The 27031-nt window shown below is 39.1% G+C and overlaps 1 protein-coding gene across 2 annotated transcripts in view; it reads right to left on the bottom strand.

Moving 5' to 3' along the window:
- Nucleotides 1-3713: 3713 nt before the first annotated feature.
- The window catches only part of LOC124556841, a 594435-nt gene continuing 571117 nt past the window's right edge, over nucleotides 3714-27031 (bottom strand). For both annotated transcript variants that reach the window (XM_047130858.1, XM_047130859.1), the window contains exon 15: nucleotides 3714-6312. In XM_047130858.1, the coding sequence (XP_046986814.1) occupies nucleotides 6175-6312 (138 nt within the window). In that variant the 3' untranslated portion in view covers nucleotides 3714-6174. The remainder of the gene's footprint in view (nucleotides 6313-27031) is intronic.

Below are 27031 nucleotides of genomic sequence, written 5' to 3'. Positions count from 1 at the left end.
GTACGCGAAAGAACTTGCCCCCCTTCTAACAGCCGTGTACCGCAAGTCTCTAGAAGAATGGAAGGTTCCAAATGATTGGAAAAGAGCACAGGTAGCCCCAGTCTTCAAGAAGCATCGTCGAGCAGATGAGCAAAACTATGGACCTATATCTCTGATGTCTATCTGTAGTAGAATTTTAGAACATGTTTTTTGCTCGCGTATCATGTCGTTTCTGGAAAACGAGAATCTACTCTCTAGGAATAAACATGGACTCTGGAAACAGCGATCGTGTGAGACCCAACTCACTTTATTTCTTCACAAGACCCAGAAAATATTAGATACAGGCTCCCAGGTAGATGCTATTTTCCTTGACTTCCGGAAGGCGTTCAATACAGTTCCGCACTGTCACCTGATAAACAAAGTAAGCGCCTACGGAATATCAGACCAGCTGTGTGGCTGGATTGAAGAGTTTTTAGCAAACAGAACACAGCATGTTGTTCTCAATGGAGAGACGTCTACAGACGTTAAAGTAACCTCTGGCGTGCCACAGGGGAGTGTTATGGGACCATTGCTTTTCACAATATATATGTAAATGACCTAGTAGATAGTGTCGGAAGTTCCATGCGGGTTTTCGCGGATGATGCTGTAGTATACAGAGAAGTTGCAGCATTAGAAAATTGTAGCGAAATGCAGAAGATCTGCAGCGGATAGGCACTTTGTGCAGGGAGCGGCAACTGTCCCTTAACATAGACAAATGTAATGTATTGCGAATACATAGAAAGAAGGATCCTTTATTGTATGATTATATGATAGCGAAACAAACACTGGTAGCAGTTACTTCTGTAAAATATCTGGGAGTATGCGTGCGGAACGATTGGAAGTGGAATGATCATATAAAATTAATTGTTGGTAAGGCGGGGTACCAGGTTGAGATTCATTGGGAGAGTCCTTAGAAAATTTAGTCCATCAACAAAGGAGGTGTTATTTATGGGGGGGGGGAAGTGTTATTTATGGGGGGGGGGAAGTGTTATTTATGGGGGGGGGAAGTGTTATTTATGGGGGGGGGGAAGTGTTATTTATGGGGGGGGGAAGTGTTATTTATGGGGGGGGGGGAAGTGTTATTTATGGGGGGGGAAGTGTTATTTATGGGGGGGGAAGTGTTATTTATGGGGGGGGGGAAGTGTTATTTATGGGGGGGGGGGAAGTGTTATTTATGGGGGGGGGGAAGTGTTATTTATGGGGGGGGGGAAGTGTTATTTATGGGGGGGGGGGAAGTGTTATTTATGGGGGGGGAAGTGTTATTTATGGGGGGGGGAAGTGTTATTTATGGGGGGGAAGTGTTATTCATGGGGGGGAAGTCTTATTTATGGGGGGGAAGTGTTATTTATGGGGGGGAAGTGTTATTTATGGGGGGGAAGTGTTATTTATGGGGGGGAAGTGTTATTTATGGGGGGGAAGTGTTATTTATGGGGGGGAAGTGTTATTTATGGGGGGGAAGTGTTATTTATGGGGGGGAAGTGTTATTTATGGGGGGGAAGTGTTATTTATGGGGGGGAAGTGTTATTTATGGGGGGGGAAGTGTTATTTATGGGGGGGGAAGTGTTATTTATGGGGGGGAAGTGTTATTTATGGGGGGGAAGTGTTATTTATGGGGGGGAAGTGTTATTTATGGGGGGGAAGTGTTATTTATGGGGGGGAAGTGTTATTTATGGGGGGGGGAAGTGTTATTTATGGGGGGGGGAAGTGTTATTTATGGGGGGGGGGAAGTGTTATTTATGGGGGAGGGGAAGTGTTATTTATGGGGGAGGGGAAGTGTTATTTATGGGGGAGGGGAAGTGTTATTTATGGGGGAGGGGAAGTGTTATTTATGGGGGAGGGGAAGTGTTATTTATGGGGGAGGGGAAGTGTTATTTATGGGGGAGGGGAAGTGTTATTTACGGGGGGTAAGTGTTATTTATGGGGGGAAAAAGTGCAAAGAAGGATGGGAAGACTCCAGCAGTTACATCTCAAGCAGAGCTCAGGCTACTTCTTGCAGTGTCATCTGTGTTTAGCTGTGTCCACTATGAAGGACTCTGTAAAAGTTATGTACAACCAGTGCCTTTACAGTTACCAATTGTTAGTCTGCAGTCACTTCAGATTTGTAATGTTAATAGCCCAGTATTCATATTGTTGTGATGTTGACTTCTTATATAATAAATAAGTAAATGTTGTGTGTTTGGTACATTGTGGTAATTTTTATATTTTTAATTCCTAATATGAACATAATTTTCTGTGTTCCAAGTTTATTTCTTCTGCTCGGTTGTAGGCAATATCTGGTTGTAGTTGCATTTTCATACATACATTGAAAATCCTGGGTGGAATACAAACAATGAAATCAGTGAAGATAACCACTCACCTTATTGTGGTGGATAGGCACAGTAACAAGAGCAGGAATGTGGTAACTCCGTTGGCAATTTTTTGTTGTTATTCAGAATACATGATGCATGCAACTACCCTGTTCCGTTACTGCTGCCAAGATATCACCATCACATTTCATAAATGCTTTGGCACAGTAGTGATCAAACACAGAACTATGTCAACTACCTTCTTTCTACAACCATTCATGGCTGGGTCCCCGGAAGTTCAACATGATTATGATCTCTTATACCTCTCAAATCCTAGAACCACTTCACCTAGCTATCTCCTCCATACACTACCTTCTTTTATATGGTCCCTCAAATCCATAAGGCGTCCATCTGGGAAAATTGCTCCCACTTCAAAGGGTTTCCACTTTAATAGCAGAGCACACCCAATGCAGTACCTGCAGCACAAAAGCCGCAGCACAAAAGTAACTATCTTCATCTATCAGTTTGTACCACATCTTGAAACAAAAAAGCATATTCAAATCACAATCCTGAGACAATAAGTCTGTGTCCACTCATGGTGGCAAGACTGAAAAATGAACAATTTAAATGTGTGTGGCACATTTTGAATAGAATACTTTGTCCATTTGTTAGTAAACTGCAATATAAATGCACCTAGAATTAGGTCACTTTGGTCGGCTATTGTGACATTTCATAAGTACACTTGATAGTATATGCACAACTGCATCACTGTACATGTTTACTGTACTGTCACCATGTGTTTCCAATAATGGTCATGGGAGGCAAAGTGCAATAACATCACTGTAAGGTAGTACTTCTATTGATGTTTATCAATAAACTACCCAAGACTTGTCAAATGTAACCTTAAATGTTGCAGTTATATCTGATGCACTAAAAAATATTTAACATACTTTTTTGTGTTTCCTTCTGTCCATCTGCCTCCATGCCAAGTTTGTTATTCTTGTTGGTAATGAAGATAATGCTGTTGAGCCCTTAACATTATAAATACATTGGAGACAAAGTATTATTGTAAATGAGACAGTATATTTACAGAAAAATTTATACAATCTATTAAAAATGCTTTAGTTTAATGAGCAAATAAATTATGTGAGAAACATTATCTTGCAACATAAATAATTCTTAGTGTAAGACTCTCATTGAAAGTACCAGAAGATGTAATAAAATATTTATTGCAGGATTTTTGAAAAAGTACTAACTTACAACAGAATATCCGAGTTCTTCCACTTTCAAGTACTTAATATGCAAGAAATGTTTTTTAGTTTTCCAGTTATAATCTGTAATAATACTGATTTATCTTACTTTAACATTGAAAATAGATTTCTGTTAATAGAATTTCAGAATATGTTACAGTTAGGTGATTTCTGGCAACATTTTTTATTCAATTTTAAGTTGCTTAAAAAACCTAGTGGCATATTTAAGTGCAAACTGAACCAGAATACATAAATTCCTCCTCTTCTGAAGGTAACACTACCATTAAAGGAACCTCCCACCATTGCCACATTTGTCTCCTGTATTCTACACGCTTTCTTTTTTTAAAAAAGAAATGTCAGTACAAATTTATCAACATATTCTGCAAGTAATGATAGTAGTTAGGTAGTTTCAATATTAGCAGCATCTTGTTATTAATTCTGAAAATTATAATTAACAGAAATATCTGAGTATAATACTTTCAGACTGTAGATTAATTTTTAATCAATATAAAACTTTACAACTCATAAAACAATTTCTGTGTATGACTGGGAGGAAGTGTAACTACAAGAACAAGAAAATCACATGTCAAAATATAACAATATGCTAAAAAACAAATGTATTTTCACACAAACATTCGTTATCCATGGACTAAAGTATATAAATGCAGTTGCATGTAAGTACAGACATCTAACTTAAACACTGCCTCACATATTCGTCAGGTACTTTGTGAATGACAACATTCTACACATTTTCAGGCATTTAAAATAGCTAAAAATTTACAACTATAAGCTTTACTGGTGACTACACAAAAATGGGAAAGAGGGAAACTGTGATAAGGGAGGGAAGGAGTGTGGAATGGATAAAGAGAAACAAATAGTATTACTTGCAACATAAAACTATTCACTGTAATTTGTAACTTCTGGTGAGTCACCAGAGAATAAAAACTTTCAACATTCATCTGTTCTTCCAGAATATTTTCCATCAACTTAATACCATCTTATCTGGATGCAGAATATTTCGGATGTATTGACCATATGACTTGCACACAATGCAGTTACATACCTTTTATAACTGTGTTTCAAGGTGGGGGAGGGGGGTTAGGAGTTTTTCTAATAAAAGTTAACTTTGAATACATAAGGTTCTTTCTTTCACACAGAAATATAACCAAATTCATGCTGATTCTAGTTGGAGGGAAGTTTACAGGGATTCTGATTAGTTACCAATATTAGAAAACACATCATCAAATTTGTATTATACAAGAGAATTAAGTGTACTAGACCAGAATCTAACAATGTATTAAAGTCAAATTATTAGGAATCTGAACCATAAAAAATTTAATGAAAGGGGAAACCCTTCTCATAACTATGTGATGTCAATTTCTGCTAAGATTAACACAAATAATTTAATCCCTCAATTATCCCTACAATTAAATGATTCACAGTTCCTGAAAAGTCACTCACTTCTGTAAAATACTGAACTTTCTCTGGCCTGTTCATAATGGGCAAGTGTAGAGTGGAAAACTAGTACTTATTAGCATCACGAATATTTTCCATATCCTACTCACTTGTCTTCCTGAGGTAGCTACACTAACAGTTTGTACAGAGGCACTGCCAGAGAACAAGCTGCTGAAGCTAAAATTTCACATTCAAATGAAGTAAAAAAAAAAAGAGGAAAGAAATGAAAGAAGAGTTCAAGTTTAACATGATTAAGTAGATACCATTAGTCCCCTAATATGTAAGTATAAATATAATAAATAATTTATTACGAGTTAGGAATCTGCACATCTGGTTTTAAGCTAAAAGACAGTTCTTTAGGAAGAAATGTATGGAAGTGACTGAGTGAAGTAGTGCATGTACCAAAATGTAAGGAGAATCAAAAACAATACTGATGTATAAATGTGATGCCTCAATTTTGAAACTGCATTAGTAAAATGTGAGCAGTGAGGTACCCCATGACGGGATAGTGTCTTGACGTATTAGTACAGACAGTGGGCATACTAACACTCATCCTTTGTTCTTTAGATTTTTCCCCAAACATGCAGGTCACTGTCTTAAAGCTCGATGTTAGAGAAAAAATAAACTTTAAAAATAGCTGCTTTTTTTAAAAAAATACCAATAAAATCTCTTCCCACAGTACGGACATCTATAAACCGAAAACAATGTTTCCACAGAAACACCAATCATTTGAATTATTGAATAATGGCAGTTTGAGATGTTTCATCAAATTAATAGCACTACCTTCTTTTATAGTATCAAGACAGCACAAAATCTCAACCACGTGATGTCACCTTGCTCTTTCTGAATAAATATTCACTACTTCAATTCAATATAATGGCACGCATTTTCAGATTGTGAGATGCCAATAGTTACGGCTAATACCACAACATACAAAACAGTTACTGAATCCCACTGATTGCAGCAGAATGGCAGCTCTGCTGAGAGCACCCACACACTGTACCACAACACACCTGTCTCGGGGATAATAGCTGTTAAATTAAGACTCTTCAATTCACTTTTATAGCTGCATCACTGTGGTAACACTTTTCAATTGGCTCACTTGGTTGACTTAGGAACACCTGTCATGAAGTTTGAACACTGCCAAATTGCAGTTGGAGCTTGTGCTATCGTGCATTGCACTTCTGGATAACACACTCTACACTTTCAGGAATAGAATCATACACAGGTACACCTTCCCTGTTGGCTAAGTCAGACAGGTACATCCGCCCTCTGTTGTAATCCTTCACTGCTTGCTTTGAAAGCTGGAAAAACAGAGACGGCAGCATTAACTACAGAAAAACAAACACAAACACACACACACACACACACACACACACACACACACACACACACACACTTTTTTTTTGAGTGCTTGCATGCGCCATTGTTTTTGCAAGTCTGCTTCTACACTAATTTGTACTACTAAGAGCCTCTTAACACATACAGTCTCAAAAAAGTTTTTGTTATGTCATATAGTTTATGTAGAACACTCTTTAAGATAGATTTCTACTCATATGACCACTTGTTTATTTACATAACATATAAACAGCTGTGCAAATTTCTCTCTCAAATATCTTAAGTAATAACTATGTTATACACAGTGCAATGGAATTAAAGGACTACTTTTTCGAAACCCTGTAATTCCCACACAGTACAATACTTAAGTTTGAAATTTGGCTCAAAAGTGCAAACAACCTCTCTCTGTAATGGTGCAAAAGCTTGGCGGGCTTCAATCTCACCCTAGGGCTTGCTGACACTTCAAACAGCAAGATGTCAACACATGCAAAGAAGGCAACCCACATTTCACTCCTCATTTTGTTTTGACAATTGAAGTGTCGTTCAGCCCAAGGGTGTCTCAAGATTCCCGACTTTTGCACCATTGCAGAGGAAGATCATACATGCCTTCAAGCCAGATTTCAAACTCAGGTGTCAGAATGAGTGGGAATAAGAGTTTCAAAAAGTGGTCCTTTAATTCTGCTGCACATTGTGTCGTCGTCGTCGTCGTCGTCGTCAGTCCTGAGACTGGTTTGATGCAGCCCTCCATGCTACTCTATCCTGTGCAAGCCTCTTCATCTCCCAGTACTTACTGCAACCTACATCCTTCTGAATCTGCTTAGTGTATTCATCTCTTGGTCTCCCTCTATGATTTTTACCCACCACGCTGCCCTCCAATGCCAAATTTGTGATCCCTTGATGCCTCAGGGGATGCATCACCTTGTATTATATACTAATTTAATCCTTCACAGTAACAGACAATAATACTTGCTGGTAACTAATTTTTTGTCTATTTATACAACTCATCATACTTGGACACTAACAGCTATCCAAGAATTAGATGTTATCGCTGAACCAAATTACACAAGAAACTTTTTAAAACGTTCAGAAAGTTTATGGATATGAAACATTTTGAATCTTATGTTGAGTTGAAGAACACAGTGAATAACTGGCTTAATGGACAATGGCCTGGTTTAATGGACAATGGCAGGCAACTGTGACACACAAATTCTGAAGCTAGTGTAGTGTAATGTGGCATTTCATCAAATATCCTGGTCCACTATGGGTATTTGTACCAGCTAAAGGTGATCATGAGAGCAAATATTTGTTAAGTAGCATATAGGAAAGGAGCAGATACTGTTTGCCCTGGTACATGTTTGTACGGAGGAAGCATGCACCGTAACAACAGAGGCAGTGGAGAGCAGTCACGTAATGTACGGCATTCACTCGATGTCCAGCACTATATGTATGCTTTGTCTATGACCCTCTTACTCGGAGCCATCTGTGCCAATGTCAACGGGGATCCAAAACAAATGTATCGCTTTAATGTTAAAAAAAAAAAAAAAAATAAAAAGAAGAGAGAGAGAGAGAGAGAGAGAGAGAGAGAGAGAGAGAGAGAGAGAGAGAGAGAGAGAGAGAGAGATCTTATGTACAGCCTAAAGATCAGACATTATGAGTCACAATGTGTTAACATTGGGCTGAACTATTTTGAGTTACAATCACTGGGATACATCAGTGTGCAACTTGAAAACATTTAAATACAAAGAAGTGCAAATGAGAGTTCAGAGTTTATTAACTAGCTTGAAGTAACTGTCGTGATCTAACATCTCAGCATCACCCAACAAGGATCGAAGTCCAGAAGAAAAGGAAGTTCATACACGGTGATGGGATGGAGTAGCTGGACCACCAGAACAATTCCTAAAGGTGACCATGCATCAGGAAGATTTATAACGGGTAACTGACAGATCTGACAAGGTGAAACTGTATCACGCAAAGGCAGCAGCTTAAATACACCACTGCAAACCCATCTTTTTCACCAGACTGGCAGACAGTTACGAAAAAAATTTTAAATAATGGAATCAATTACTTAGAAAAATAAATCAGGCTTAAATTTCTTTAAGTGATGTATATTAGTTTAAAATACCTATTTCTTGACTTTATTAAAGCCAAATCATCATTACTTCCTGGATTACCCTTGTACATTGGTTGGATTAAATAGCAAAACATTCTTTGTCATTTGTGCAACATATTTTACCATGCAAAATGTGAAATTTTGTAGGGAAAAACTGAGTTTTTCTGGAAATTGTAGGTTTTGTAAATGACTTGGTACATCCTACTACACAAAAATTTGGCAGCCATGAGGAAGTCTTAGCTGGGGAGAAAAAATTAATGGAGTTATCGATAGACTTTTAATCATGGGCTGTCCATGACTGTAATTTTTAAATTAGTGATATTTCTGTGGTCTTCAGTCGAACGACTGGTTTTAGGCAGCTCTCTGTGCTAGTCTGTCTAGTGCAAGCTTCTCCATCTCTGCAGAACTACTGCAAGCTAAATCCATTTGAACTACTTCACTGTATTCAAGCCTTGGTCTCCCTCTACAATTTTTACCCTCAACGGCTTCCCTCCATTGCCGAACTCATGATTCTATCAGGTCTCAGATGTGTCCTATCATCCCAACCCTTTTTTTATTCAGCTTGTGCCATAAAACATTCTTCTCCCAATTAAACTCAATACCTTCTCATTCGTTATCTGATCTACCCATACAAACTTCTGCTTTCTTCTACAGCATCATACACTACCGGCCATTAAAATTGCTACACTAAGAAGAAATGCAGCTGATAAATGGGTATTCATTGGACAAATATATTATACTACAACTAACACATGATTACATTTTCACGCAATTTGGATGCATAGATCCTGAGAAATTAGTACCCAGAACAACCACCTCTGGCCGTAATAATGGCCTTGATACACCTGGGCATTGAGTCAAACAGAGCTTGGATGGCATGTACAGGTGCAGCTGCCCACGCAGGTTCAACACGATACCACAGTTCATCATGAGTAGTGACTTGCGTATTGTGATGAGCCAGTTGCTTGGCCACCATTGACCAGATGTTTTCAATAGGTGAGGGATCTGGAGAATGTGCTGGCCAGGGCACCAGTCAAACATTTTCTGTATCCAGAAAGGCCTGTACAGGACCTTCAAATCCTACTGAAATGTAGGGTTTCGCAGGATCGAATGAAGGTAGAAACATGGGTCACAACACACCTGAAACATAACGTTCACTGTTCAAAGTGCTGTCAATACAAACAAGAGGTGACCAAGACGTGTAACCAATGGCACCCCATACCATCACGCCGGGTGATACGCCAGTATGGCGATGACAAATACACGCTTCCAATGTGCGTTCACCATGATGTCACCAAACACAGATGCGACCACCATGATGCTGTAAACAGAACCTGGATTCATCCGAAATAACGATGTTTTGCTATTCGTGCACCCAGGTTTGTCATTGAGAACACGATCGCAGGCACTCCTGTCTGTGATGCAGCGTCAAGGGGAACCGCAGCCGTGGTCTCCGAGCTGATAGTCCATGCTGCTGCAAATGTCATCGAACTGTTCATGCAGATGGTTGTCGTCTTGCAAGCGTCCCCATCTGTTGACTCAGGGATCAAGACGTGGCTGCACGATCCATTACAGCCATGTATATAAGATGCCTGTCAGAGGCCACTGGGATCCAGTACGGCATTCCGTATTACCCTCCTGAACCCACCGATTCCATATTCTGCTACCAGTCATTGGATCTCGAACAACGCTAGCAGCAATGTCGCGATACGATAAACCGCAATCACAATAGGCTACAATCCAACCTGTATCAAAGTCGGAAATGTGGTGGTACGCATTTCTCCTCCGTACATGAGGCATTACAACAACTTTTCACCAGGCAACACCGGTCAACTGCTGTTTGTGTATGAGAAATCGGTTGGAAACTTTCCTCACATCAGCACGTTGTAGATGTTGCCACCGGTGCCAGCCTTGTGTGAATGCTCTGAAAAGCTGATCATTTGCATATCACTGCATCTTCTTCCTGTTGGTTAAATTTCACATCTGGAGCACGTCGTCTTCATGATGTATCAGCTTTAATGGGTAGTAGTGTATTTCAAAAACTACTACTCTCTTCTTGTCTAAACTGTTAACAGTTCATATTTCACTTCTGTACAAGACACTTCTTAAACTGAAATCAGATGTTGACAAATTCCTCTTTTTCAGAAATGCTTTTTTGCTACTGTACTTCAGTCATAGCATTCGCATTGGACAGAATGGTGGTGTCATCAGCAAACCATCAAGTTTGCATTTCTTCTCCATTAACTTAGATTCCCTTTTGAAGTCCATCCTGTGTCTCCTTCACTGCTTGCTCAATTTATACATGCAACAACATCAGGGATAGCCTAAAATCTTGTCTCACTCACTCTAAAATTACGACTTTCCTTTTTGTGTCCTTTGACTCTCAGTAACTGCACTCTGGTTTCTGTACAAGTTGTAAATGTACTTTTTGCTCCCTGTATTTTACCCCTGCTTTCTTCATAATTTCAGCGAGTGTAGTGCAGTCAACACTCTCAAAAGCTTTCTCTGAATCTACAATTGCCATAAATAAAGGTTTGCTTTTTGTCAACCCACCTTCAAGGATAAGTCACAGAGTCAGTATTGCTCCGCACATTCCTAAATGTGTCTGGAACCCATAATGAACTTCCCTGAGGTAGGTTTCTACCAGTTTTTCCATTCTCTTGGAAACAATTCATGACAATAATTTGCTCCCATGACTTATTAAACTGATGGCTCAGTAGTATTCACACCTGTTACCACCTGCCTTCTTTGGAACTGGAATTATTACATTCTTACTCAAGTCTGATAGCATTTCGTCTCAAGTGCTATAGTTCTGGGAATGTCATTTATTCCAGGGGCCGTGTTTTCACTTAGATTATTCAATGCTCAGTCACATTCTTTTTGCAGGATCATATCTCCCATCTCATCTTCACCTACTTCATATCTTTTCTTTCTGTAACATGGTCCTGAAGTTTGTTTCCTTGATATAGACCCTCTATATAATATTCTCCTTTTCAGATTTTCCTTCTTTGCTTAATAATGGCTTGCCATTCCAGCTATTTTATTGGTAATATTCCATCTTCACTCACTACATCATTACTTTTTTAATTATTGCCCAACATCTTTCAGACATACGATTTCATTTTCAGGACTATATAGACAAAATGAGTGTTACACCTACTTCAGTTTTTCACCTAGCAGTAACAGAATGATACTGTTAGTTTTATGAGAAACTGTACTGGGTAAGATTAAAGATAGAAACAAAGTATTGGAACATATTACCTGTGTGTAAATCCAACTGGTGTCCACAGTAAAATACTGCATGTGCACCCTGGCTAACACCAAATGAGCTAGGCCGTCCCTAAAGCCAGACCTTTATTTTACTTCCTGGTTACAAACATGGAGACAAATGGCCAAAAATATGGGACCTTCAGTCCTTTCTTGCCAACTAAATCTACAAGGAATTATCCAAGGTTACCAGTCAAAATTTCTTTTATGTAATATCACTTAAGTGTTTTTAATCCATGAAACCCATGCATAAAATGAAGAAGATCTTTATAAAAGAGAAAGGATATATGCCTACCAGCTTATTGGTGCAACTTACCACTGTGGTTATACTGGTGTCACTTACATTTGAACTAACACTGATTGTAAAAACTTAATCTCAACAAATACAGCTGATGACATTTACAATGTTTCAATAAAGCTTGAAGAACTCACTATCCATAATAACTATAACCCTCCTAATGTAGAGTGACCACCAAATGTTCTGCATATTGCTGTCCATCCATCAGCATATGTTGGCGATTTTAACAGCCACCATGTGCAGTGGAAGTATGCACTCAACCACTGTGATAATGCACTTGTCGATTAGGCTGAAAACAACAGTCTTTACCTAGTTTTTGATGCCAAGGATCTGGAGACATTTAGACCAGCTACATGATAGAGAGGCTATAACCCCGATCTCCATTTTTGTCTCCCATGATCATAAAGACCAAATAATTCCTACATCAAGAATAGTCTTGTCAGACTTCCCACATAGCCATCACATATCTGTTATTCTCAATACTGACTTATCCATCCCACTGGTTAAGTCAGTGCCATGACCTAGATGGAATTTTAGAAAGGCAAATTGACAGTATTTTTAGGATCACCTGGAAAAATATATTCTTCTCATTCCACCAGAACCCCAGAGCTACAGCTGTTTTGGTGCAGCTGTTCTTTCATCTACTAAGAAACATATTTCCCTTGGTTATAGCAGAGAATATATGCCAGGGTGGGATGAGAGGGGTGAACACCTATATGAATAATTTAACAAATGTGGAGACAGTGACATTGCACATGAGCTACTTCATAGTCTTGATAATGCCAGCAAAGTGCACTATTCCGAGACAGTACAAAAGCTGAATTTCAAACACTGAAGTGAGAAGGCTTGGTCTGCAAATTGGGTGGTGCCTTTAATAAATCTGATCAGATGCCTGGTATTTCAGCCAGTCATATTGCTAACCATATAGTAAAAATGTCCATACCACCAAGGGCTAAACAGCATACACCCAGAATAAAAAGAGCTAACAAACGTAAAAGCTCTGCTTCCAAGTAATTCAAAATTCCCTTCACCATTCATCCTAGATGAAATAGAGGTACGTTTAGCAGAGGTTGAAAGTGGTAATGCTTCATGGTGTGATAATATTAATATGGAATTTTTATGCCATCTTGGGGAAAATAACAAACACCGGCTGACTTGTTTCTTCTCTATTATTTTGAACAGAGGAACACTTCACAAGAAACTGAAATATGCAAAAATTGTGGCAATATTAAAACCTAAAAAATCACTTGATCCGACACAGAACTTTCAGTCAATTTCTCTGCTTTGTTGCATGTATAAGCTCTTGGAGAGACTTATCACAGAATTAGTGAGTGCATTTTAGAACACATTCCAATAGGACAAGAGGGATTTGGGCCTCAGAAAAGCTGCAATGACCAGGTAATAGCTCTGACAACTTTCACAGAGACTAGTTTCCAGGAGAAACTAAAAACAACTGAGGCCTTTATCGACCTTACGGCAGCATAACAGTCTGGAGGGAAAGGATGTTTCACAAATTACTGAAAATAATTAAATGGCAAACAACAGCATCTATTATTGGTGACATAATAAGTAATCGATACTTTCAAGTTTGCTTGGGTGAAAATCGCAGCTCAATAAGGGAATTAAATAACGGACTTCCACAGGGCTCAGTTCTCACGCTTCTTCTGTTCAGCCTCTACATTTCTGACTTTCCAAGAACATCTTCAAGGAAATTCTCATACTCAGAAAATATCGCCCTGGCTTGTCAATCAAGAGAGCTTGGTCAGTCAGTGGCAATACTAACAGAAGACTTAGGGGCCCTTAACTCATACTTCAAGAAATGGAGACTGAAGCCCAGTACCAGTACCAGTACCAGTACCAGTACAAGCGAGATTCGAGTGTTTCACCTTAACAAACAAACAAACAAACGAACACTGAGCTCAAGGTGCAATTTGGTGGCCATATTCTCCATCACAACAAGTACCCCAAGTGTCTTAGCAATCTTCGCATCACACTTGGATGGACTATCTTATAAAAAACATCTAGGAAACACTTCAGCCAAGATAAAAACTAACAACATCATTCACAGGCTGTGTGACACAGCTGGTGGTGCTTCAATGGAGACGTTGCATACATCAGCTCTTGCACCGTATTTTTCAACCACAGAGTATTACACTTCAGTGTGGGGTAATAGCTGCCATACCAGCCCCATCAATGCGCAGCTCAACAGCAAGATGCACATGATTACTGGTACAATCAGACCAGCTCCTGTCTACTGGCTTCCCCTGCTAAGCAATACCTACCCACCACAGATTCACAGAACTGAGACTCTATGTAGAGATTATCATAATCTAAAAGAGAATAAAGAACTTCCCATTTATCATGATGTACTTTTCTTATGAAGAAACGGGCTTCACTGAAGACGCCTGCCACTACCATACACTGAACAGCTGCTACAAGTAATACTGAAGGAAGAGATCTCTGGAACAAGAAGAACTGCCAACACATTGGAAATTGTGGGTCAAATTAAACAGAATCCACACTGGATGTTGTTGGTGCTCTGACTCACTCTATAAATGGGGTATTTGAGAGACTTCGAGTTGTGACAGTGGTGCACTGAAACAATCCATCTGACACACAAGAACAGAACGCATCCTACAATACTATACAGACACATGGAATGATGTTATGAACGCCAATGTCACAACATTGGGATGGGTTAAGAACCAAGATGCTTTTTTTTTGTTTGTTTTGTTTTATGAAATGAGATTCATTACATATTATAAATGTCCTTTATGTGTGTGTGTCATAGAAATAATGGTGACCTATGTTTGACCACATAACATTCATCTCTTGCAATGACAAAGATCTGTCACATCGGCACTTACATTTTTAACAATTTAGCATGTTTATTACAATACCACATGATATGAACAATTTATATTTTTAACGTATGTGACAGATGTGATGTAGTATTGAATTTTGTATGATTTCCATTTAGGCAGATTGACAAAATAAAATTAAAATTATTTAGAAGAATGTGAATTAACAACATTTTGTTTTACATTCTTACATATTCAAGATATTAACATCGTGTGCAACTCAAAATACTCATTGAAATTTACTGTTTCTGTAGACAAACAGAAGAGAGAGAGAGAGAGAGAGAGAGAGAGAGAGAGAGAGAGAGAGAGAGAGAGAGAGAGAGAGAGAGAGAGAGAGAGAGAGAGACTGCCTTCATCAGAAACAATCATAAATTTAAGAACATAGACATTCATAAATTTTTCCTGGAACAGCATATGCAAGCATGTGCAACAAAAGTAGAATTCCATAAAAAATACTTCATAATATTGTGTGTATATGGAGCACCTGCAGGTAACTTTAATCTGTTCATAAACCATCTTGAAGTTGTACTGGCCCATTTAGCAACCAAAAACGAAGAAATAGTGGTTGCTGACGACTTTAATGTACATTTCCTTAAAGACTCTCCCAATAAGAACTGATCTGAGTTAGTAACATGATCATTCAACTTAATTCCCACTGTGAAGTTCCCAACTGCGGTAGTCAGTTGTTCACAAACAGCCATTGATGATATATTTATAGAAAAGTCCAATTAACAAAATTATATTACAAAACCAATACTCAATGGCATCTCAGTCCTTTGACATGCAGTTCATTCTGTTAATCTTAATACTGAATAGCATATAAAATCTGTTAAATATGAACTCAAGGGGGGGTAATCAATAAGCCAAAAATTGATTATTTTAGGGCACTCCACAGAGACGTTCACTGGAGTGATGTTTACAGTGCTCATGGCATGAATGAAAAATATAACACTTTTGCTAATGAAGTGCTTAGCTTATTTGAACACTGTTTTCACCCAAAACTAACCAAGATTAGAGCAAAGTCTAGAAGAAGCCATGGATTACTCAAGGAATAGAGGTATCTTGTAAAACAAAAAGAATACTGCATGTCAATCCGAAACAGTTCTGAAGTTGACACTATAGCACATTACAAGAAATACTGCAAAATATTAAAGACTGGAATATGGACATCATAGCAAATATATTACAAGGAAAAGATAGTCATATCAGATAACAAAATAAAGATAATATGGGATATAGTGAAGGAGGAGACCAGTAGAACCAGGCATGAAAACAGGCAAATAGCATTAAGAGTAAATGATACATAGGTGACATATGTGTATAGTGTTGCAGAACGTTTTTAACAAACATTTTATAACTGTTACTGAAAAGATGGGGGTTGTCAAATTCTGTAGATGCTGCCATGGGATACCTCAGACCACACATTTCAAGAAACTTGCATAATATGAATCTGACCCTTATTACCCCAGCAGAAGTAATGTCCATCATAAAATCTTTAAAATCAAAAACATCCAGTGGGTATGATGATGTATCAACAAAGTTAATTAAAGAATGTGGTTCTGATTTAAGTAACATATTAAGCTATCTGTGTAACCAGTCATTTATCAGTGGAATATTTCCTGAATGGTTGAAATATGCTGAAGTTAAGCCACTGTTTAAGAAGGGAGATAAAGAAATAGCGTCAAATTTCCATCCAATTTTACTTTTGCCAGCATTCTCAAAAATTTTAGTAAAGGCAATGTACAATCGGCTTTACAGCCATCTCATCACAAACAACATACTGTCAAAGACGCAGTTCGGATTTCTAAAGGGTTCTCACACTGAGAAGGTTATCCACACTGAGAAGGTTATCCACACTGAGAAGGTTATCCACACTGAGAAGGTTATCCACACTGAGAAGGTTATCCACACTGAGAAGGTTATCCACACTGAGAAGGTTATCCACACTGAGAAGGTTAGCCACACTGAGAAGGTTATCCACACTGAGAAGGTTAGCCACACTGAGAAGGTTATCCACACTGAGAAGGTTATCCACACTGAGAAGGTTATCCACACTGAGAAGGTTATCCACACTGAGAAGGTTATCCACACTGAGAAGGTTATCCACACTGAGAAGGTTATCCACACTGAGAAGGTTATCCACACTGAGAAGGTTATCCACACTGAGAAGGTTATCCACACTGAGAAGGTTATCCACACTGAGAAGGTTATCCACACTGAGAAGGTTATCCACACTGAGAAGGTTATCCACACTGAGAAGGTTATCCACACTGAGAAGGTTATCCACACTGAGAAGGTTATCCACACTGAGAAGGTTATCCACACTGAGAAGGTTATCCACACTGAGAAGGTTATCCACACTGAGAAGGTTATCCACACTGAGAAGGTTATCCACACTGAGAAGGTTATCCACACTTACAGTGAAAATGTGCTTAATTCATCAGACAAAAAATTGCAGGCAACTGGTATATTTTGTGATCTGTCGAAGGCATTTGACTGTGTAAATCACAATATCCTTTTGAGTAAATTAGAATATTATGGTGCAACAGGAAATGCTGCAAAATTGTTCAAATCTTATATCTCTGGCAAGAAACAAAGTGTGTTATTAGGAAAGAGACCTGTAGTAAGCTATCAGACATCATCCAACTGGGAATTGATTACATGTGGGGGCCCCACAAGGTTCCATCTTAGGGCCCCTACTTTTCCTTGTGTTTATCAATGATCTTTCATCAGTAACATTACCAGATACCAAGTTTGTTTTGTTTGCTGATGGAACAAACATTGCAATAAACAGCAAATCAAATGTAGTCTTAGAAAGATTGGCTAATAAAATATTTGTTGACATTAATAATTGGTTCCTAGCCAATTCTTTGTCACTAAACTTTGAGAAAAAGCACTACATGCAGTTCAGAACTTGTAAGTAGTGTCCCATGAGTATATGCCTAACATAGGATGACAAGCAAATAGAAAATGTGGACAGAGTTAAATTCTTAGTATTACAGCTTGATAATAAATTTAATTGGGAGCAGCACACCACAGCACTGCTAAAGCATCTTAACGAATCTCTATTTGCAAATCGAATTCTGTCCGACATAGGGGATATAAAAATGAAAAAGCTGGCATATTATGCTTACTTTCACTCCATAATGTCATATGGGATTATTGACTTATACGTGGTGTGAACTCAAGAACATCCTGCAGAGGCCTATTTAGGGAACTAGGGATACCACCTACTGCTTCCCAATATATTTATTCCTTAATGAAATTTGTCATTAAAACTATATCACTTTTTCAAACCAACAGCTCAGTTCATGGAATCAGTACAAGAAATAAGAATAATCTTCACAAGGATTTACGGTCACTTACTCTTGTACAAAAAGGTGTGCATTATTCAGGAACACAATTTTCGATACCTTTCCAACAGCCATAAAAAGCTTAACAACCAATGAAATTCAGTTTGAGAGAAGCCTGAAGGATTTATTGGTGGCCTTCTACTCCACTAATAAAAAACATTTTTTAAATGTTAAATTCAGTGTATTATTGCTACTCACTGTAAAGATGACATCTTGGGTTGCAGATAGGCACAACAGAAAGAACACATTAGCTTTCAGCCAATGTCTTTGTCATGACTGCCATTACTGGCAGCTCTCAGACCAGAATGCAACATAGAGCAGAAGCAGCAGTCTGGGGGAAGTGGAGGGGGGGGGGGGGGTGAAAAAGGAGAGGAGTGAAGGAAGGGAAAGACAAGCAGGAGCATTGGCACAGGGCGGCACACAAAGAAGATGGGAGACGAGAATAGGGGGGGGGGGGGGGGGAGGTGAGAGAACAGAGAAGTTGAAATCATTGAATGGAGGCGTGGGGACAGCAGGTTACCATAGGTTAAGGCTGGGATTATTTCAGGGGTGGAGAATGTGTTTTCAGGACATCAACCATCTGTCCAGGTCAGAAAAGCTGGTGATGGAGGGAAAGATCCAGATGGATCAGGCAGTGAATCAGTCCCTGAAATCAAGCACGTTATGTTCAGCTGCATGTTGTGCCACAGGGTATCCTACTTTGCTCTTGCCCACTGTTTGACTATGCTCATTTGTCCTGATGGACAGCTGGTTGGTAGTCATACCAATATTAAAAGCTGTGCAATGCTTGCAACAAAGCTGGTAATTGTCATAGCTGCTTCCAAAGGTGGCTCAGCCTCTGATGGGATAGCACAAGCCAGTGACAGGACTGGAATAGGAAGTGCTGGGATTGTGGATTGGGCAGGACTTACACCCGAGTCTTCCACAGAAATATGAAATTTGTGCCAAGGGGTTGGGATTTGGAGTGTATAAGGGTGGACTAGGATGTTGTGGAGGTTATGTGAGCAATGGACCACCACTTTGGAAGGGGTGGAAAGGATCTAGGTCAGGATGTCCCTCAATTCAGGGCTTGATGATAGGTAACCAAATTTCCGATGAAGGATGTGGTTCAGTTGTTCCAGTTCAGGGTAGTATGTGTGATTAAGGGGGGGTACTCCTTTGTAACTGGTTCTTGGGTGTGGGAGGAGGATTGGGGGTGTGAGTGGACATAGCACGGGAGATCTGTTTGCAGACAAGGTTTGAGGGATAGTGGCTTTCTCTAAAGGGCTTGGTGACACCCTCAGCATACTGTGAATGAGAGTTCTTGTTACTACAGATATGCTACATGGGAGGGATTTTTTGATGTGGAAGGGATGACAGCTGTCGAGTCTAGACTGCAGCTCCTGTTGATTGTTGGTGGGTTTAACGTCAACAAAGGTGTGGATGGAACCATGACAGAGGAGCAGGTCAATGTCCAGGAAGGTGGCATGCTGGGTCGAGGAGGACCACGTGAAGTGGATGGGAGAGAAGGTTCAAATGGCTCTGAGCACTATAGGACTGAGGTCATCAGTCCCCTAGACTTAGAACTGCTTAAACCTAATTAACCTAAGGACATCACACACATCCATGCCCAAGGCAGGATTCGAACCTGTGACCGTACCGGTCGCACGGGAGAGAAAAGTATTGAGATTCTGAAGGAATGAAAATAGGGTGTCTTGGCCCTGAATCCACACCAAGAAGATGTCATCAATTAACCTAAACCAGATTATGGGTTTGGCATTTTGGGAGGATGAGAAGGTCTGCTCTAGATGGCCCATAAACAGGTTGGCATAGGAGGGTGCCACGCGAGTGCACATGGCTGTGCTGCAGATTTGTTTGTATAACTTCCCTGCGAAGGAGAAGTAGTTGCGAGTTAGGATAAAGTTAGGACATTTGGACAGGTAGTGTTCAGTAGCAGTAAGACCAAGGGCATGAAAGATGTTGGTATATAGGGAAGTGGTGTCAACATTAATTAGTAGGTATCCAAGCCTTAAAGGCTTGGGTCTGGTGGTAAGTGGGTGAAGGAAGTGGTTGGTATCTTTGATGTGAGAGGCTAGATTATGAGCAATTGGTTGGAGGTGATGGTAAATGAGAGTGAAAATTCTTTCAGTGGGGCACAATAACCAGCTACAATGGGGCATCCAGGATAGTTAGGTTTGTGGATTTTTGGGAGCATGCAGAAGATGGGTGTGCAGGATGTCATAAGAGTGAGGAAGGAAATGGATGCACAGGAGAAGTTCTGGGAAGAGCCTGAGGGTTTAAGCAGGGACTGGAGCTTATTCTAGACTTCTGGATTGGCTCACTTTGGTACAGTTTATAGGCAGAGGAGTCAGATAGTTGGCAGAGTCACCCAATTCCAAACAGCAGTCGTGGAACCTTCATCTGCAGGTAGGACGGTTAGGCCAGGATTTGTTTTTACATTGTGTATCACTTTCCTTTCTTCTGCTGAAATGTTGGTGTTGTGAGAAAGGAGAAAGTGACCTGTGTAAGGACAGTGAGGCCACATTGGAGTTAAGGAATTCCTGGAAGGTGAGCAGGGGGTGGGTAGTTGGAAGAGAGGAATGGTCACGACTGGATGGCGATATGAACTGGGAGAGGAGGAAAGGAATTCCTGGAAGGTGACCAGGGGGGTAGTTAGTTGGAAGAGAGGAATGGTCACGGTTGGATGGCGATATGAACTGGGAGAGGCAGGGTTTAATGTTGGGATTAGGTTGGCCTTGGTTGGAGGGATTAGTAGCAAGAAAGTGTTTCCATTGCAGGGGCTGGGAGAAGGAGGGTATGCCTTTGACATTGGCACTAACATGGCACCCTCCTATGCCAACCTGTTTATGGGCCATTTAGAGAAAACATTTCTTGTCCCCAAAAAAGCCAAACTCTTAGATTGATTCAGGGTCATTGGTGATATCTTCATGATTTGGACTCAGGGCCAAGACACTCAGTTTTGATTCCTTCACAACCTGAAAACCTTTTCTCCCATCCACTACACCTGGTCCTTCTCAAGCCAGTGTGCCACCTTCTTACACATTGACCACCTCCTCTCTGTCCACACTAAATTCACCACCCACCAACAGTACCTGAATTTCGACAGCTGTCATCCCTTCCACACCAAAATACCTCTCATACATCCTGGTCACCTGGAGAAATTGTGTCTGCAGTGGTGAGAACTCCCTTGCTCAGTATGCTTACAGTGTCACCAAGCTCTTCACAGACAGGTACTATCCCACAGACCCAATCCACAAATGCATCTCCCATGCCATTTCCATTAACAACCCCCAATCCTCCCACCACCCCCAACAACCAGCTACAAAAGAGTACCCCCTTTGTCACCCATTACCACCCAAGACTGGAACAAATGGATGACATCCTTCATCAAGACTGATTACATATCATGTTTCTCTGAAATGAGGGACATCCTATCCAAGATCCTTCCCACTGCCCCTGAAGTGGTGTCCTGTTACCCACCTAACCACCACAACATCCTAGTCCATCCCTACACCACTTCCAATCCTCCCTGTGGAAAACCCAGGTGCAAGACCTACCCAATCCACACAAACCCACCACTTCCTAATCCAATCCTGTCACAGGCTTATCCTACCACATCATAGGCTGGGCCATGTGTGAAAGCAGCCATGTGTGAAAGCAGCCATGTGTGAAAGCAGCCATGTCAAATACCAGCTGTGCTGCAATCATTGCACAGAATTTTACAGTGGTATAACAGCCAACCCGCTGTCCATCAGGATGAATGGCCACTGCCAGACTGTGACCAAGAGCAAAGTAGCCTACCGTGTGGCACAACATGCAGCTGAACATAATGTGGTTCATCTCAATGGCTGCTTCACTACTAAAGCCATCTGGTTTTCCCCCTCCACCACCAGGTTTTCTATACTGTGCTGATGCGATTTATCTTACAAAATACTATGCTTAATTTCTGTCTATAATTTCATTTGGGATTATTTTTTGGGATAACTCAACAAGCCAAGCTAATGTTTTCTGGCTACAAAGATGTATAATAAGAATTATTTGTGGTGTGAACTTAAGAACATCCTGCAGAGGCCCATTTAGAGAACTAGGGATATTAACTACAGCTTCCCAATATATGTAGTCCTTAATGAAATTTCCAATAGCTCAATTCATGGAATAAATATCAGAAATAAGAAATAACTTCACAAAGATTTAAAGTCACTTACTTTGGTCAAAAACTGGTGTGAGTGTGAGTGTGAGAGTGAGAGTGAGAGTGAGAGTGAGAGAGAGAGAGAGAGTGAGAGAGAGAGAGAGAGTGAGAGTGAGAGAGAGAGTGAGAGAGAGAGAGAGAGTGTGTGTGTGTGTGTGTGTGTGTGTGTGTGTGTGTGTGTGGGGGGGGGGGGGGGGGGGGGGGAGCGAGCAGGAGGGCACATGTGCACGCATTTGCTAATAATATAAAGTAATATGAATATTAGTACAATTTGTCTTCTATACAAACTCAGTGCAGTAACACAATCATTGTTAAGTGCCATAAAATGAATATGATATCCAGTGCTTATTACCTCTTAAATGGAAGAATGTCTAAAATATTTTGACATATTCCACATCCAGGATGACCATTCCACTTGGGATCTCTGAAAGGCACATTAGCATACTCTTCTTTGTTTTTCACTGTAAATATTTATTGTGTATTCTAGTTCTTGTGACATGTTTTACATCCTGGAGGATTTCCTCACTATGGATCAATTGGAGTGAAAAGTAGATCCAATCTAACATAAATACATTCTCCATTACCAGAATTATCCTGGCCTATGGTACCCTACCATTTCCACACCACCAACCCAACAGTTTCCACTCCCTCCCTCCTCTCACCTCCCACCCTCTGTCAACACACCCAACCATATTTCCCCCTCCCTTCTTATCTCCTTTTTTGCTCCCCACCACAGCCTCCAATTGCTGCTCTGTTGGTATTCTAGTCTCTGTACACTACTCTTGACAGCACTCTTCTCTTCCCCCCCCACCTGTACCCTGCTCTCTCTTCCCCTTACCCATCCCCTCTTCCTTTTCTGACAAAGGCCTTGGCCAAAAGCTAACGTGTGTCTTTTCGTTGTGCCTGTCTCCAATGCAATGTGTCATCTTTATAATCTTTTTCTTATTATGTTGATATTTAAAATATACAGATATAAGAAATTACAAAGTAACGTTTTCAAAAGTAGTATACAATGATAGTAAATGGTCTACATTTTTGGGTGCATGTATAGGTGACAGTTTCATCAAGGAAGAACACATTCTGCATCTTATTAAGCAATTACGATAAGTTCAGTGCGCACATACTTTCACTCTAAGTCCAAGAATAAGCACATCAGAAATTTATCTGACCATTTTCTTTCAGTAATGTAATATAATAATAATCTGGGAAACCCATTTCTTTGCAAATTTTCAGCTGCTCTTAGTGTGTACACATGCTTCTGTAAAAGTTAATACGGACAATTTTCTAACAATTTTTAATTCATATTATTATTATTATTATTCATATTTATTCACCTTTAAACATTTTACATGTAATCGGTGTCATCTAATAAAAGTTAGTGATGCAGTGTATACAAATTGCCTGCATAATATTATATTTCCAATTTTGTACTATATACACCTTTCATAAAATGTACCATCAAAATTCAATATCATTTATTGCACTCTCTTGAAATTCTTGAACTGTATAAAATACTTTACTTTTTATCCATTTTGCTACTTTTACTTTAAATTTATCCATGGGCATAGTATGCACACTTTTGCGTAATTTGTTAAAAAATGTGGGTGCTAGATACTAATAACTGCAGTGAATCTTCGACAGTCTGGCAAACGGGATGTCAATTGTATGTCAATTTCCATTGTGAATGCATTGCCATCCTAAGGTCAAAGTTATTTAAATTTTCTTTGGCATACATCTGGCAACTATAAATATACAAGCCAGGGACTGCCATTATATTTAATTCTTTAAAATGCTGCCTGCACGAGTCTCTGGGTGGTAGTCCTACAAGGCATCTGATTGCCTTTTTCTTTCTTTCTTTTTTTTTGCCATTTAAACACAGTCTTTGTAATTGGGCAGTTTCCTCATAGTATAATCCCATAAGTGAGATGAGAGTGGAAGAAGGCAAAGTATGCATATAGTAGGAGTGTTCTACTAACAGATCCTCCCAGTTTATGTAACAAGAAGAATACATGTGAGAGTTTTTTTGCATAGCATACCTGTGTGAGATTCCCAGTTGAGATTTTGGTCGACATGGAACCCTAGTAGTTTTACAGACTGAGTATGAATGTGTCATTGGCTTTGCATTTTGATGTCTTTTTTTAGACCTGTTTTCTGGCTAGTTTGTACATATTTTTATCTGCTTAACTATGGTGAGGCCTGTCATGATGCATGGGCATAACTGTTCTTAACTTGTTTAATTTTGGTGTGTACCATTCTTTCATTCTTTTGGTTTTGTGGAGGTGTTACTCTTGTGGATTCTTTCATACTGTTTATTGCAGGTTTTTTCAAATATTTTGACTACTACATCTAAGAATTTAATGGTTGACTCATTAGCTTTCGTAACTTCTGTGATTACTTCATCCCAGTCTATTTGTTTTAACCTGGATTTTAAATAGAAGAGCTCTTTTCATTTACTCTTCTATTGTTCTACCTGGCTCATCTGAATAGCTTCCTATTTTATTATGTAGTGGAAGTTTTAAGCCAAAGCCCATCATGATCTTAATTGCCCAATTTAATTATGTTGCTCTCACTTTCATTTATTTGAAAATTACTGATTATGTTGTCCAGACACGCATTGTCTCATGGGCGTATAGTTTATGCAGCAAAAGTTAAGTGCTCTTAATGTGTTAAGTAGATAGTTTACAGTTTTGCTTTTAATTCTAATGTCTATATTTATATCACTGAATATGAAAACTCTGCACTTTTTCCTTCTTAAGGAGGAATACTTTAAGTTTTTCAAGACTCTTTACAAACAAGTCCTCATTTTGGTCAGGGGTGCGATACACAGTTACAACTAATATACCAATACTTGGAAACAATACAGCTGCATGTTTCAAAATATGTTTCAGTACAGAAACTACTTATATCTATAGCTTCACATATTAATTTCAGTCTCTTACAAATATATATGGCTATACCACCATGCTTCATGTTAGTTCTACAGTACCCTGTAGCTAGTTCATAACCATTATGTTAACAATAGCTTGTGAACTGTTCCCAAACACTATGATGTGCCTTGCAACTGTTCCATGGAACATTGTCCGATCAATCCAGAAAAGTAGTTCAGAGATTACTCCTTTAAGGGATATATGCCTCGTGATTGCCAGCATTAAACTTATTCTCATGCTGGACTGACAGCATGCTCTGTGAAGAACTGTGGGCGAGTTGGTTAATTAGTTGGTTTCACATTCCTTGGATCATTTTTACAGTTAATCTTAATAGTTTGGAATGTATCATTTTAGATCATTCACATTACACATTCTTATGTAAATATGGCTGCACACTGATCATTTACAAGTTTTGATTTTAATATAGTGTGAATTAGTAATTCTTATGAACTACCTTTTATGGATTTTAAAATCTATGGACTAAAAAGAGTTGTCAAGGAGAAATTTTTTCAGTTGAGATGAAGTTAAATTTGGTAACAGAGATCTCACAGAATTTGGTAAGTGATCAAAAATTTTGGTGCAGAGTAGTGCACCACATTTTTGCGCTAAAGACAACCTTAGCATGGAACAACGAATGTCTTTTTTTCCTTCTGGCATTCTAATTATGTACACCGTTGTTCCTTTTTAACTGTAGTGGGTTTCTTACAACAAACTTCACAAGGGGATAAATATATTGTTAAGCAATTGTCAAAATGCCAAACTTCTTGAACAGACATCTATAAGATAATCATGGGTGAGCACCCGCCACAATTTGCAATGATTTGAAGTGAAATATGGTTGAACTACATTATTTTGCAACATCTAAAATGTGTTTCTTCCAATTTAAATTCTTATCAGTATGTACATCTAGTTATTTTGATATTTCCACCCAATTTATTATTTCATCACCATGTTTTAATGTTATCATTTGTGTAGTACCTACAGATGTGTAGAACTTAATGTGTTTGATCTTTTTGAAATTGAGAGACACATTATGCAGAAAACCACTCAATAATACTTTTCCCAACATTACTTATCCTTTCTTCTGTTGCTGTATGTATGTATGTATGTATGTATGTATGTATGTAGATTACAATACTAATATCATCCGCAAAAAGAACTATTCTGCTTATTGTATATTAGACGGAAGGTTGTTTAGATGTATCAGAAACAACAGTGTCCTAACACTGAGTCTTGTGGAATCCGGTAAGTGATTTTACCCAGTTAGAAGATTTTTCCCTAATTACATTGGGTGAATTATTTGCATTCCTTTGATTAGACATGACATTATCTGTTACTTGGTCATCAATTCCACAAAATCTCAGTTTTTCTAGGAGAATATTGCAGCTCACACAGTCAAATGCCATTGATAGGTCACAGAAAATGCCATTGATAGGTCACAGAAAATGCCATTGATAGGTCACAGAAAATGCCAACCAGCTAGGTTTGTAATATTTGGTGAGTTAATATTTAAATGGCATTTGCAGTTGAGCAACTCTTCTGAAATTCAAACCATGATTTTTCTGAGGTTATCATTCTCACTCTCCTACTCGAGCCCCAAACTTAACTTATTTTTTACCTATTGACCATAGTAATGTAGTAGTAAGATAAAATGAAGTTATCTCTTCAGTTTTGACTGCA

This window comes from Schistocerca americana, chromosome X (genome assembly GCF_021461395.2).
Source record: "Schistocerca americana isolate TAMUIC-IGC-003095 chromosome X, iqSchAmer2.1, whole genome shotgun sequence".
NCBI classification, from domain to species: domain Eukaryota; kingdom Metazoa; phylum Arthropoda; class Insecta; order Orthoptera; family Acrididae; genus Schistocerca; species Schistocerca americana.
This window is presented reverse-complemented; position numbering and strand designations above follow the sequence as displayed.